This window comes from Hippoglossus hippoglossus, chromosome 22, assembly GCF_009819705.1.
Source record: "Hippoglossus hippoglossus isolate fHipHip1 chromosome 22, fHipHip1.pri, whole genome shotgun sequence".
NCBI lineage: Eukaryota > Metazoa > Chordata > Actinopteri > Pleuronectiformes > Pleuronectidae > Hippoglossus > Hippoglossus hippoglossus.
Genome location: NC_047172.1, coordinates 8,571,595 through 8,586,084, shown reverse-complemented (window position 1 = coordinate 8,586,084; position 14,490 = coordinate 8,571,595). Strand labels below are relative to the sequence as shown.

General features: G+C 42.3%; 1 protein-coding gene across 3 annotated transcripts in view; it reads right to left on the bottom strand.

Moving 5' to 3' along the window:
* Positions 1-14,490, bottom strand: part of crlf1a (cytokine receptor-like factor 1a) — a 47,865-nt gene that overhangs the window by 6,639 nt on the left and 26,736 nt on the right. Inside the window, exons 2-5 of one of the 3 annotated variants that reach the window (XM_034575759.1) lie at positions 12,596-12,885; positions 8,259-8,537; positions 6,109-6,238; positions 3,141-3,310 (exon numbers count right to left, since the gene is read on the bottom strand). In XM_034575759.1, coding sequence (XP_034431650.1) covers positions 3,141-3,310; positions 6,109-6,238; positions 8,259-8,537; positions 12,596-12,671 — 655 coding nt within the window. In that variant the 5' untranslated portion in view covers positions 12,672-12,885. Of the gene's footprint in view, positions 1-3,140; positions 3,311-6,108; positions 6,239-8,258; positions 8,538-12,595; positions 13,049-14,490 lie in introns of those variants that run through there. The other 2 variants (XM_034575760.1, XM_034575758.1) reach the window with 2 other exon arrangements.

Genomic DNA, 14,490 nt, shown 5'->3' with positions numbered 1-14,490 from the left:
TTTTATTGCGAGAGTTGAACTTGTAAGATGCTGCACTGAAGGACTGAGCTCTTAAAAAGCTGCATATACATTATTTAGCACCAAGTATAAGGTCTTACAGAATTTTTAAAGTCTAGATAACGGGTTTCCTAACTGTGTTGTTTCATTATTATCTTAAGATGACATTGAATTCTATCACGTCATTCTGACTGGAAATCCTCATTCATTTTAATCCAACTTAACATTATAGCGGAGAACAAACATTTTAAATGGTATCTGTAATAAAGAACATGATTCCTCTGCTTTTTATGATTTTAGCTATAAAAGTCAATGAGACATGACAAATTGCAGATGAACCATTAACACACTGTATGTCGTCATCCCTCGACACAGCGGTGCATGTTGCCTCTCGTCACTCGGTGGAGGGGGCTCCCCGTGACTGAGGAATGCAGCGAATACTGTAGGTGGAGGCTTCTGCCTCGCCTTCATAACTGATTGGACATGACCGGAGACGCGGGTGACTCACGGCAGCCGGAGCACGCAGGTGTGGTTGCTGTGTTTTATGACACGCTGCTGTTGTGGAAACTACTCGACAGAAAAGAGCGGCAACGTGAGCGAAACAAAGCGAACACACACACACACACACATGCACGTACACAAGTCCAGAAACCGCCTACACTCCAGCCCGCCTCTCTGTTTCTATACTGTTACCAGGCCCTGCCCTGCCCTGGGGATGTGTAAACAGGTGTGTGTGTGCGTGCGGGCGTGCATACATTAGGGAACGGAGAAGGATTACAGTTTGATGGACACTTGTTTCCTTGCCAGTGACGTGTTCGCCCCTAAACTCTATATGGTGTTCTCATGGCACATTTCCCCGACATCGTTAGGAGCGTGTTAGGAACCAGGTGAAGCGTTCCAAGGGAATCAGGTTGTATTATGTCAGGTGTAAGTCTCAAAGCCTCAAAGCCCAAACTCCTCGGGCCTCAGGGGTCTGCAGTCGGCTCAGAGACGGGATTAGGTTCGAGGATCAGTCTGGAACATTCCAACACTACATAAAAGAGCGTAAGCGACTGCTTTCTGTGTGTGTGTGTGTGTGTGTGTATGTGTGTGTGTGTCCAGTGAGAATGAATAAAGAGAAAATTAGCTCATCAAAGGGAGAGGGTGTTTCCCTTTGTCACACACCTACGCCTGTCCAGGTGTGGGCATGCATATGTGTGTGTGTGTGTTTTTGTGATACTGAGAGAAGAACTGGGTCTAGTTTCATGCTCCGTTTGCTTAAACCGCACTAAGCTAAGCAACGGACCGCATAACAAAGCTTTAAAAGGAAACACTGCTCACTTCCTATCAGTGTGAATCTGGGCAAGAAATTGCAAACAACTTTCTCCGACAGCCGGAGGCCACAGGACTCCAGCCAGTGTCCTGCCTGAAGGAATAAAGGAGACGAGGCTGTAGAGCGAAGGATTACTCTTCTTCTGAGAGACGCCTACTTGGGGCTGAAGCTTAAGTCATTCATGGTTCCCAATCTGTGGGTCACAAGATGAATCTGAGGGATCACGAGGTGATGAATACACGTTGGAATGAACCGCTTAGCAGAGTTATCCCCCTTGTGCCGCCTTTAATTAGCTTCATGGTCATTATTAATAACTTTATTCCTCACACACAGTATATATTCTCTATAGGCTTGTTCCAGCTTTGCTAATCTATTGGAAGTTAATGATGGGATGAATAGTTAAACCCAATAATGTGTTTTTAGGGTTGCAACATTTATAATTTATGTTTGTATGTGTTTATGTGTCTATTTTCTTTTTTCTTTATGGTGTATGTCTTGCTATTGGGTCTAGAGCCTGTAATAAAGTTTATCTATCTATAAATATGTAAATACTTATTATATTTTGTGCATCATTTTATACACATTACGCATATTTCGTACTTTTGGGAATTTCCACTTTAATAAAGAAGGGAATTCAGAGAGCACATAACTCCACCAAGGCTAATGCCAAAGTTCCTGGATCTGCCTGTTTATCCCGATCCGCTCCAAATGATCGTGTCCCACCCCTCCACAAACTATCTTGGAAATCGGTTGAGTAGTTTTTGATTCATCCTGCAGAGTGACCCTGACCCCCTAACACTAACTGGACTGGCGCAGATTAAAAATTAAGTTCAATGAGGGTTTTATTTAATCAGTCATATCATGTGGTTTAAAAAGAGTCAGCTTTACGATTTTATTTTGTAGTTTTATTCGCTCAAGCACTTAAAATGTCTGCCTGTTAACCTGACAAAGACGACCCCTGGATGGTGCCCTGCCCTTTGGATGTGTTAAGAAACTGGATACAGCCGTTCAAGATGGCAGCCCAGGCAAGTTGCAGCACGTCATTCCGTTGAAACCAAAACTTTTAATTTTTTACATTTTTGTAGAGTTAGTTAAGAAGATTGACAAATGGGGTTGACAAATGCGTTCTTCCATCCCTGAGAAACAAAGCCTCCAACGGTTGGATCCTTCCCAGCCCAACCTCTCCCAGGATTTATTGCACCTCAGTGACAAACCATTTTTTAAAGAAGTAATGGCGCAGTCGATCAACGATACGTCCAACGCTTGAACATCACGCTTCAACTCAACTGACCAGTTAATGTTACTCAAGTTAAAAAAAACACGCGGCATTAGAACTTTCTCGTATAGTCCAACTTCAGCTCTGTAGCTTGGCAACAGCAATAAGGGCGGGACGAGCTGGTGACGCAGATCACGGCAATCCTCCGTAGACCAGACTGTCTCATTTCAATTTGGCCTTAGCTGTCTACTCAACCGGGTAGAATGCATCTTTGGAAGGATGCAGCCCGTGAATTGAGACCCAGCCAATATGACAATGGTATCGATTTTCTCATCTAACGCTTGGCAAGAAAGTGCATTTCCCACAATGTCTGAGCATTGGTTTCTAAGACAAACAAATAAATCGTTCAAAGGTGTTCCGAGGGCCCAGTTAGCTGGATGAGAATCAACACGGTTATTTTAACCATGTCAGTTTTATTCCCTAATTTTTAAGGCTCATAGGCCTAAGAGTTTGGTTTCCACTACCCCCTCAGCCTGAGGGCTCGCTAACTCTCTAAACTCTAGAAAACAGCAGTTCAAAGATAGAGGGTCAAAGTTCACTTCTTCTCACACTCACCTACGTCTAGGATGTCAAGGGTGATGACATCAGACGTGGCCCGCCCCAGCTGGTTGGAGGCCTCCACCCAGATCTCATAGGGCGTGAAGAGGTGCAGGTCGCGGGTGATGCTGCAGGAGTACGGCTGCGTGTGAGTGTAATCCTCACACTCCTTCTCTTTCCCGTGCCACCTGGGAGGAAAGAGAAAATGCTGAAACACCTCTGGACAGAATTCAAAGGCCTTGAATAATGCAATCAAGAGTTTATCTGGCACTATAGTGGTTTTATGAAGTGCTTATTTACACTAATCTGACTCCAATAAGAGATCTCCATGCAGTTGGTACGCCTGTGGGCAGTGCATGTCAAGTGACTTCTCTTTTGGTGTTTTTAAATAGCTGATTTAATGATAAAAATATGTGAATAGATCCCTTACATCGCATCTGAAACTCATTTTTTGAAAATGTATCGTTCCAGAAAACCTGTTTTCCTAATTCTCATGAAATTTGACTTTTTTACGGTTGAAAGGTTTTTACCCTCTGGCTACCTCTGATGTTACTTCTCTTAAAATGAGGTCTGCCAAAGACGTAATGTATTTTGTCCTGTTTCCAGCTTCACTGTAGCTTGTTTCTGGGGCGTTTTTGAGGCATGTCAGTATCATTTAAAAAAACTCTCTTGAAACATGTTGATTTTGAATGGAAACTTGTGCAATGGGCTCAACAATTGGGTGTTCAACCCATTTGAACACTGATGTTTTTCTTGGTTTTCACTCCCTTCACCTATGACGTGGGGACTGCATGTCTCTACATGTAGTCATTTTCCAAATAAGTGAAGATGGTTAGAAATACAATCAACTGACCGTTCGCTAAATGCTTTCTCTCAGCTTGTCCAATCATAGCTTAGTAACTGTTACTGGGCATGGCTGGTTTGTCAACCTTTAGATATCCCCACATGTTGAAGCATTGTTCATGGTGCTGCCGTAAGAGCCGTAGACTCTATACAAAGACTTAGGAGGGTGGTGTCTTTTTAAGCCTAAACAAAACCCAAGCACAAGATTAAAAGGAAGATCAAGATCAAAAGATAACCACACTGTTTAAAGGGGAAGGCATCTGGAGTTGGGATCGTCTCCATGCACAGCCAACTGGCTAACTTCTTGCAGTTCACTGTGAGTAGCCTAACTTACTACTTACTTACTTACTTACTTACTTACTTACTTACTTACTTACTTACTTACTAAGGAGCACTAAATAATTTTGTGGCATTACAGTTGGCAACTTATAATAAATGCTGATAGTTGACTGATAGCAGGTGGATTGCTGAGGACCCAGGGAGGTGCAGTGTAGGTTGTATTGTTTTTTTTGGGATGAGTGGTTCTTAAGGAAGCTTGAAACTTTATTTTTCTACTTTTTTCTTGACTTGAAGAAGAAAGACAAAAAACCTGAACCATATCAAAGCAGCGTGCAGCAAAAGCTATAAACAGGATTAACACAGGCCAAGCAATCATCCCCCACTGACTTTGAATGGGCACTAGGCTGAACAAAAACTCCATTTACAGGCACCACTGGGCAACATTATCCAACAAGGAAGAAGTCCGTCTTAGATTATGTTCACATGCTTCCCAGTTCATCTCACGCCACAACTTTGTAACTTGTTCTTGCGACTTTAGTGTGTTCGTGTGCGGACCGTGGAAACAACATGGACGCTATAAAGATGTCAACTTTTAGCGAGAGTTGTTGCAGTACCAGTACAATCCCTGAAACCACTTAAATATTGCTTTACCTGACTTGTTATCAGGGTCACTGCTAATACAGCAGTATTCTGACACCACGACTGCACTATAACATATATTTTAGGGTAATAGTGGCCGCTCTGTCCCGCTCTTGCTTGGATTTGTAACTCATAAAGGTGCAATAATCATAATTTCAGCAGACAAAATTCTTGCTGTTAGTGACTGGCTAACTTACTTTTTATCAATTTATTTACAGTTTATTAGCTGTGTCTAAATTTGGGGGCCGCATCCTTCAGAAGCTGCATTTGTAAACTTTACGTCTGAGCGGCGTGACCAGACTGTTCTAATTCGAAGGCCTCTCCAAAATCGGGCCGACAAATGTGACCAATGTTTCCACCCCCGGACAATGGAGGCTCCACCTGGTAGATCCTTCCCGGCCCAACATATCCCATGATTCATTGCATTTCAGTGACAAATTGTTTTTCAAAGAGGTGTATAGAGCGGGTCCTGTTATGTGTCTTTCTACTTGTTTTCATTGTTCAGAGGAGGAGTCCGCCATTCCAAGCAAGATTCGGATCACTTTCACACGCACAAGGAACTTACTGGAGATGACGCATGCATGTAATTCAGTCTGTTTGTAACTCTATGACATTGATATCAGCCCCACTGTTAATTGTTTGCTCTCCTAACCCTTTATCGGAGATGTATCGAGTCGCAAATGCAAACCGAACATTGCATGTGTAATGTGGAGCAGTCAGAGGAAACACATTTATCTGTCATGTATTTGTAAAGATAGCACTGACCACAGCTGGTGATGAACTATAAGAAACAGCAGATATGTTTGTCATTTTTCGTCAGCGGATCCTTTCTGATATGAGGGAGCGAGTAATGAAAGAGGTTCTCAGTGAACACAGCAAGTTGTTAGATGAGTTTCAGGTGACACTCCTTTCACAGTGCTCTGCTCTGTCAGGAAAACTCCTTGTAACCAAATCATTAATGTAATTCTAATAGACCGACTGAAGTGTACAGATACCAACTGCTCTATTGTGTTTCTACTGAAGTAGCTGGAGTATTTGCTGTAGTATTAAAGCGTACTGTTACTGCCAGTAACCAAGAGCAAGTGATCCAAAATCAACCAGGACTGAAATCTGAAGCATTAGAACATTATTATCTTTGAAGAAATTCAATTTCCAAACTAAATCATGGATTAGATCATGTTTTTCATGGTTTAGCCGCAGTGCGTGTGTGTGTGTGCGTGCATACCTGAGTTTGAACTTGAGCGTGTACTGGGTACTAATGTTGGTCTCTCCCTTTCCTCCTGGGGCCCAGCTGCAAGTCAGGTCTTTGGTGTTCCTGGACCAGCAGGTCAGATTGACCGGCTTCTGTGGAGGCACTGGGACGGAAAGAGGGAGAGAGGGGTAAGAAATGGGTGAGGAGGGAGGAGAGAAAGATGGTGAGAAAGAAGTTAGAGAGAGAGAAGGTGGAGGGACATTGACTCAGTGAGAGAACAAAGTTACCTCCAACCATTACTTTAGCCCCTTCCTCTGGAGTGTAATTCACCCACTAGTGATGTTCCTCAGAAATTGGTGTTTTTTTCTTAATTGGCGTGTGTGTGTGTGTGTGTGTGTGTGTGTGTGTGTGTGTGTGTGTGTGTGTGTGTGTGTGTGTGAGTGAGTGTGTGTGTGTGTGCACCTTCTGATTTGGTCAGACTCAGGATCCCTGCCAACATTCCTCCTCTCTAAGAACACAGGGTTCTCAATGCCAGTGTTGCACAGAGATTAAGATCCCGACTGTGTGTGTGTGTGTGTGTGTGTGTGTGTGTGTGTGTGTGTGTGTGTGTGTGTGTGTGTGTGTGTCTGCAGCTCATGTACTTTTATCTCTCTGATGACCATTTTTAATTTCAGATCTTGAGAGTGAGGACATTTTTAAAACTTGAGCACATTTTGGGTGGTCCTCAATTCTCCAAAGGCCTTTTAAAGTTTAAGAATAATGAAGGTTAATTTTACTTGTGTCTTATTTGTGTATTATTTCTTATTTCTGTTATTATTGCTATTGGTAATAATAAAATGGAGACATCACTTAAAAAGTTGGATTATGCAAGAAACATGAGTTAACAAGGTTTAAACAAACTTAATTTGATTAAATATATAATGATATCGAATAAATAATTGGCGAAAACCAAATATATACATTGAAAAAAGCAAATATTATCCTTAAGGCTTGGTTTTAGTTTTCTGGCTTTTAATTTGATACTTGAAAACTATTCACATTTGTTTTCTTGTTTTCTTAAGACTAGAAACAGGGGGGACAGCTTGCTTAGCTCTGTCCACTACCAGTCACAAGTAGTAGGTTAACATGGGGTTGTGTGCTGGACTGTGGCAAACTCATATTGACATTAAGACTCCTGGGAGTATTTGAGTCTTTATGCTAAGCTAAGCAACTGCTGCAACTTCATGTTTATAAAAGACATGAGAACGGTATTAATTATTTAATCCATCAGCAAGACAGCAATTTCGCCTATTTGTGAAAAAAATTGTTTCTTCAAGGTAAGGAATCCCCCCCGTTTTATTATGTTATCACATCAACAAGGTCACCCAATAAAGTTCACTGTAAAAATAAGAAACTGTATTTAGGGGTAGGTAATGGCCCCATAATACTGAAGTATAAGTGTGTGTGTGTGTGTGTGTGTGTGTGTGTGTGTGTGTGTGTGTGTGTGTGTGTGTGTGTGTGTGTGTGTGTGTGTGTGTGTGTGTGTGTGCGTGCGTGCATGTGTGTGTGTGTGTGTGTGTGTGTGTGTGTCTGTGTGTAAAATGTCAGACCCCCGCCCTATGAGTAATAGTGCGAGTAATGGACCACACAGGTGGTCGAAGCATCACACAGTGACACCCACTCACGGAGGCCTCTCACTGGGCCTGAAGGCAAGAATACTGAACATAAAATAAAGCCAACAGGGACTTAAATCTGCCCCCGACTTCGTTGTTGTTTCCCTTTATTGCCATTTCCATTTATTGCCATTTCCTTTTCACTTCTCTCGCTTCTGTGGTGTGTCGCCCTCATCCTGCACTTTGTTCTTTGTGTTAACAAGCTACTTTAAGAACTCAAACTGAATTAGAAACAGAGCCCTCGCAAAATAAACATCTTAAAAAGTATTTTGACACCTGAATGAAATACTTAGTGGACTAGATGGGTGCTCGGAGATTGCGTATCTCCGCCAAGGCTATCTCCAATCTTGCCATAAATAAATTGAAAAAATGTCATGGTAATCAGTTCAGTAGTTTTGGAGTATTCCTGCTGACATTCAGACAAATGGCAATGAAAATATAACCTAGTTGATGAGGTAATAAGACATTTCTACATGAATGAAATCAAACACTCGTGTACAGCACTGCAACGATTGACAAGCTTCAACTTACTCCCGACGTAGAGGCAGGAGCCGGCTAAGATGTGCCCCTTGTGGTTGTGACACACCAGGTTGTCTCCGGACGTTTGCCTGGAGGCGTTGAGTCCGGCCAGCGTCACACTGAGGTTGGTCGGACTCAGCACTCTGTAGATGGAGCTGGGCAGCTGTTGACCGTTCAGCGTCCAGAACAGAGAGTTTGCGTGGACGCCGAGGTCGGGATGGACCCAGCAGCTGGCCGTCAGGTTGGACCCCATGCGAAGGACGGGGTCCTGGGGGTAGATGATTGCTACATCTGGAGGAGGGCAGGAGGAAACGACACTCAGTGACGTAAGAACATCCTCACTTCACTTTTCTTGTGCTACAGAAGTTGGTAAGAGCTCAACATTTCAAGCAGCAGCCCAAGGCACTAACCAATCAAATTGTACTCAAGCGTAGGCACTAGCCAATCAACTCAAATCCTGCCTGACAAACTGAAAAGGAGCCTCGACCGAGGAAGCAGAGTCGATGAATCTGGTAAGTGTTCATCTGGTTGGAGTTTATTTCCCTTTAGCAATGCATGGACCGCTATCCTGACACATTATCATAAAGCCAGCTGTGTTGAGTGTCCCAAGCCGGAAACTGATTGGTTAGGGTTGTTGCTATGGCAATTGTGCCCGCGTCAAGCGTTAAAGAAAGTCGTACATTCGAATGCTCAGTTAGGCTTCGGACTTATTGGACCGTAAGTCTTTGGAAAGATGTGGGTAATTATCAGGCATAGGTCACTATTCATTTGCATTCTGGGAAATGTAGGATTTGGGAGTTTTACCCTATGAAAGATAAAAGCGAGGATACCTCTATCTGTGCTGCCCCCACTTAAATCACTGCAGCACCAACCTGAGGATGCTGGATTCTCAGTCACATTCATCATAGCATCTAAATTACTGCATGAACAGATGGTTTCAGATAATCTCAGATGGTGGAGTAACCTCGGATGCACCAGCAAGAGTTTGAAAATCCGTCCTGCTTGAAATGTTCCGCGTGGATTAAGTTTCAGTAGGTTGATTTTAGATCAAATGTGGGGAGAGGTTAGAAAACTCACTTGAAAACATGTTGTCAATGATGTGAAAAATGCAGTTTTAGAGGACAACACATGTGCAAACTTTATTTTGTGAAAGACTAACCATAACAAGTTATTAATGTTTGTGACTTCATTTTATAATAATCATAAAGTTTTATAATCTTTTATAGTTTATTTTCATAGTTTCATAATTTATAGATTATTGTTTTTCAATTTTCCTTCTTGAATAATCAGATTTAGTCTCAGTTGGTTTCTTTCTCCCGTGTTACAGTAACTCTGCACAGCTGTTTTCTCCTCTGGGATTTTCTGTTTATTTCCAATAAAGTGGTTAAATATATCAATTATACGACTTCTACCACTTATATTCATATAGTTTTAAGCAGAATATAGTTGGTCTTCCATTTTATTTCCTTTCTAATATCGACACATGTTGCCCACCTAGGTCGACGGCACTTCAAAACCCAAAATGTATGTGTGTGAGATGATTTTCTACGAGGACATGACTGAGCAGTGAGTGAGAACGTCAACACTTTGTCAGAAAACCTGCAAATCTGCGCCCGCGGGGCCACAACTTTCCGTCAGCCAGCCACCTCACGCTGACAGACACTGTGTGGTCCCTTTTACGCAGGAGCCGCCTTCGAGGAAGTTAACTCAGCTGCAACTCCAAACCACCAATAATATCATGACCCCCATCTCCGGCTTCCACCGGCTTATCAAACAAACACATGGGCAGAGTGCTGGTTGTCTTTGTCACCGGATACAGTGGACTGAAGGCATGATTAGCCAATAATATACCGATCCAGCTGAATAACAATCAGTGTTTATGTATTCCAGGCGCTGAGGACGGGACGTTGGTGTGAAGCCCTCCAACAACTCCCTTCTTCTCACAGTTCAAACACCAACAAAAGAGAGACACAATTATTGCTGTTTATTGTCTCTGCTCGACACACTCAGCGGACGAAATTGCTTGTAAAATCGTATTTGTTTGGAGAGGCTGAGGCTGATTGAGGCACCGGGGGGGGAGGTTTAACCCGACCACAGTGGAACATGGAGTCACTGCACAAGTTCAACTGAGAGAGGAGAAAAGGTTTCATCTTTGTCTGGGTGAGAGTAGGAGGTCTCCTCATGAAGGGTCTGTGACCTTCGCTGTCCTTTCTCCAAAGGTTCACGACGTCCATTTCTCAACTATTTATTCTCCACTCATCCGTGCAACCGTTCAACTAAAGCCCGTACTTTCCTCCGTCTGCCGTACGATATGAGGACATGTGGAACATTTTGAGAGGCTGGCCAAGTGGAGGAAGTCACGCAACATTTAGTGACAACGAGCCGTGCGAAGCCATCTGAGAGGAGATCGAAGAGACAACGGCGGATGGTTTCAAATTTACAATTCGGGTATTTAGCTTGTGCTCTTATCTGGAGTGAGGATAAATCTTCTCGAAACGTCAAGTCAACTCAGGGCGAGCACAGGCAGGAGAAATGGAAAATGTGTGTATGAGGAGTGAGTTTCAGATTAAAAGACGTTGTTTTGAGGGGTTTCATGTATTTTAGAGTGAAATCTTTGGTATTAAACGATCATATCCAACATAATTACCCCCTTACACGACCACGAGCTGCATTAAATAGCTAATCACATGTTAGAAAGAAGGTTCAACGTTGAAACTGTTGTGTTTCGGTGGCATCTGTAAACCACAGCACGCTGAGTGAAGGGGAAGCACCGTCCGTTACTACAGCGAATAAAACCGTAATGACCAATTAGGCTCTATAAAACACAGCAGAGCAGGTTAGGATCAAAGCCCATTGTCTCGTCTGAGCCCGGACGACTGGACTTCCTTTTATTAGCGCCTTTCAAACAGGATGGATAACAGGAGCTCGTCTGTGTGGAGCTGCTCTGTGCCAGTGAGCTCACCATAAAAAAACTAATCCAGCCACTTAACAGGGGAAGCGGACATAACTTTGATTTATTTACGTTACTGTGCATTAAGCTGCCGGTTAACATGCTCCCCCCCAAAAAAAAAACCCAGAGCAAATGATGTCACTGATTCAGTTGTGGTCCGTGAAGCCCTCATGCTCATGCTCCCCATGTGTTAAACGAATTACGGCCTGACTTGTTGAAATTCAGCCTCCTGGGAGATGAGTCCTCTGTGTAGGGATACGAGCAGTGTACTTCACATAAATAACAGGAGCTGTCAAGTGGAGGGAAAAGTGGCATTTGTCCTTTTTTTTTATTTGGGAAGATATAAACCTGGGTTGATCCAGTGATTCCCAAGTGCATCATTATTATGTAAAACCATCTTAGGAGAGAATTTGTCTGTTATTTTACATTTAAAAAATACGATAGATCGAGTATTACCCAATGAATGATGTGTGTGATTTATATCTGTTCCTATATGGGATTTACATTATCTTATCCGTTTATCCTCTTATAGAAAACGTTTGTATGTGCTCCTTTAGTTAAACTGACATTTTATAATTATAATTTAATTTCGTATCAATGAGATTTGTCTAATTAATAAGGTTGGGCGATAAAACAATATCAGTTATTTAATCAATTATCGCAATATAATTTGCAATGTTTTTTTTGCAATGTAATTTGCGTCACCGTCCTAATTACAAAAGATCAATATACATAAATGTAATTACTTAATTATTGCAATGTCATTTTCATCAATGACAATATGACAAAATTCACTGTATATATATACGTGCTAGTGAGCAGTTATAACACATAATTGATCTTTCTAACATCTATAAAATGTGGTTTATTCATTATTTATTAATTGTCTGCTCATAAAGACAAGTTCAAACCTTTACTCAGGAGCAAATATCTCTCTTTAAACTTTAAAATATATATAATGTGACATATTGTGCTAATTGTTGATATGAAAATGTTGATCTTTATAGATTTTCTGGGCCATATCCCCCTGCCCTTATTATTAATATAAAATATAATGTTTTTGTTCATTTTTAAAAACACAGATCACTGATATCACATCTTATGATGCTCTTATGAAGGCTTGTATTTTTTTGGTATTGTTTAAGTTGACTCAACCCCCTCTACGATGTGTTATGTGCTACTATCTAAATCCACTTTGGCTCCGGTTGTATCCTTGAAATCAGGAGCAGGACAGTGTCACAGTGTTTACAGCTGAGATCTCTGGGTGACACATGGATTAAACTGATCTCAGTGGACCCAAAAAGAAAAGAACAAGAAAGAGCAGCAGCCTGCCCACAACTAAAAAAACCCTACCCCAGCCAGGAGTGTGTGCATCCATGGACATCTGTGTGCAACTTACGTGTGGACAGGGACACCACAGTGCCCGGGCTGTGCAGCGTGAGGAAAACCAAGCACAGATCCAACAGGACTTTCATTTTCCTCCCACGGCTCCTTGTTAAAAATGTGCCCCTCGACTCCTCGTGTTGTTGTGATGTCGCCTTTCTTCCTCGATCCTGGACAGACTTTACGCACGGGACCGAAAGAGAGAAAAAAAGAGAAAACAACGACCCAGCACGCTTTTTACGCAGAAAGCTCCAGGTTCCAGGAGGGAAGGGGGCGCACGAGAAAAAGTGTGACCCGGTGGAAAAAGTGTGCGTGTGCGCGCAGCCACGAGACGACACCGTCCTCTGTGGAGCCTGAAAACACTCAGGGCACCACGTCCTGTTTTGCAGTCTTTTCGTCTTTTAATGCTTCCTGCAGCCAAATCATGCACAAGTTCATACTTTCTAAGCCCCTCCTCCCTCTCTCTCTCTCTCTCTCTCTCTCTCTCTCTCTCTCTCTCTCTCTCTCTCTCTCTTCCCACACAGTCACTTCCCCTCTTCCGTCCTTTCCCTGCTCTCTCTCTCTCTCTCTCTCTCTCTTTCTTTTCTCCACCTCTCCGCCTTCAGTGATGGGTAGGACAGAGAGTCAGAGCCATTCACTTTCACTGAATCACTGAGCCTCTGTTAGTTTCCATGCCTCAGGTCTCCTCTGCAGTTTTTCTCCATAGGAGGCTGTTGAGTCACAGTGTTACAGGAAAGGCTCCTTTCCTCTGTTTCTCTCTTTGTCTATGAGGAGTGAAACGTGCTTTGTGTTTGTCACAATAAGAGAAAACCCATTTGTTTATTGAATTAAAATGTTTTGTGGATATATCAATGTGTGTGTTTTGGTTACTTGGAGACTCTAAATTGGAACAGATTGGAGTAGGATTCTCTAATATGTTCTCCATGTCCAGTAATTACAGACTATGGTTGTTTGTTTGTTTGTCAGCAGGATCACACACAATCTCCTGCTTTCCAGGAAACCTGTTAGAAGGATGGGACCTGGGCCAAGAAACAACCCTTTACATTTTGGTGCGGCTTTTTTAACACTTTCTTTAAGGAGGGAATAATTCATGGGTCTTGATTCTAGTTCATTTGTCACCAGGCCCGGGTGGAAATGCCTGAGATGTTGTGGCCTCTAAATGTTGCAGGTCTCAGTGCTGTTGCTGACTAATCAGCATATTTTCACAGGACAAAATAAAAATCATTTAAATCTTTATTATAGCTGAACATTTCCAACAGGTTTAAATGTCTTACCCTTCCCATTACTTCAATGTTAGAAAACCACGACACATGAGCCATATTTTCCTTTTTTGACATTTTCTTCCACTGGTCAGAAGGTGTCACTGCTTGTTGCCATGGAAACATGGCTCCTAATTCAACGTGGGCTAACGTCTATAACCTACAGTAGGTTATTCTAAAAGAAAATTTAAATTCCACAACAATACAGATGAAACCGGCATTTGGGATACAGTGGCTGTTTTTGACAAATGTCATAAAATATGATAGTGATTTATCAAAGGAGGAGCCTTGTTACAGGAGTAAGATAAACTGGTTAGTCTAAAACAAACAAACATGTCACTCTGTTTTGCTTACAGTTCTGTTGTGACGTATGCAGGTCACTGTTGTAGACACTGACGGAGGATGAGTCAAAACACCAGGTCGTTAAATAGCCACAAACCATCTCACTTACTGCAGATTTATTTCATATTTATTTAGTACGAACTTTCCGTCTAGATTGCATTCACCAAATATGTAAACAAACACACATACGCTGCTTTTCAACCACAGGAGGTTTCCCCAGGAACATGGGAACCACAACTTGTACCACAGAGAGCAGGATCTAAAATATACAATAAACAAAGTCTCTTTTTGGTGGGTGGGTGTTTCCCAA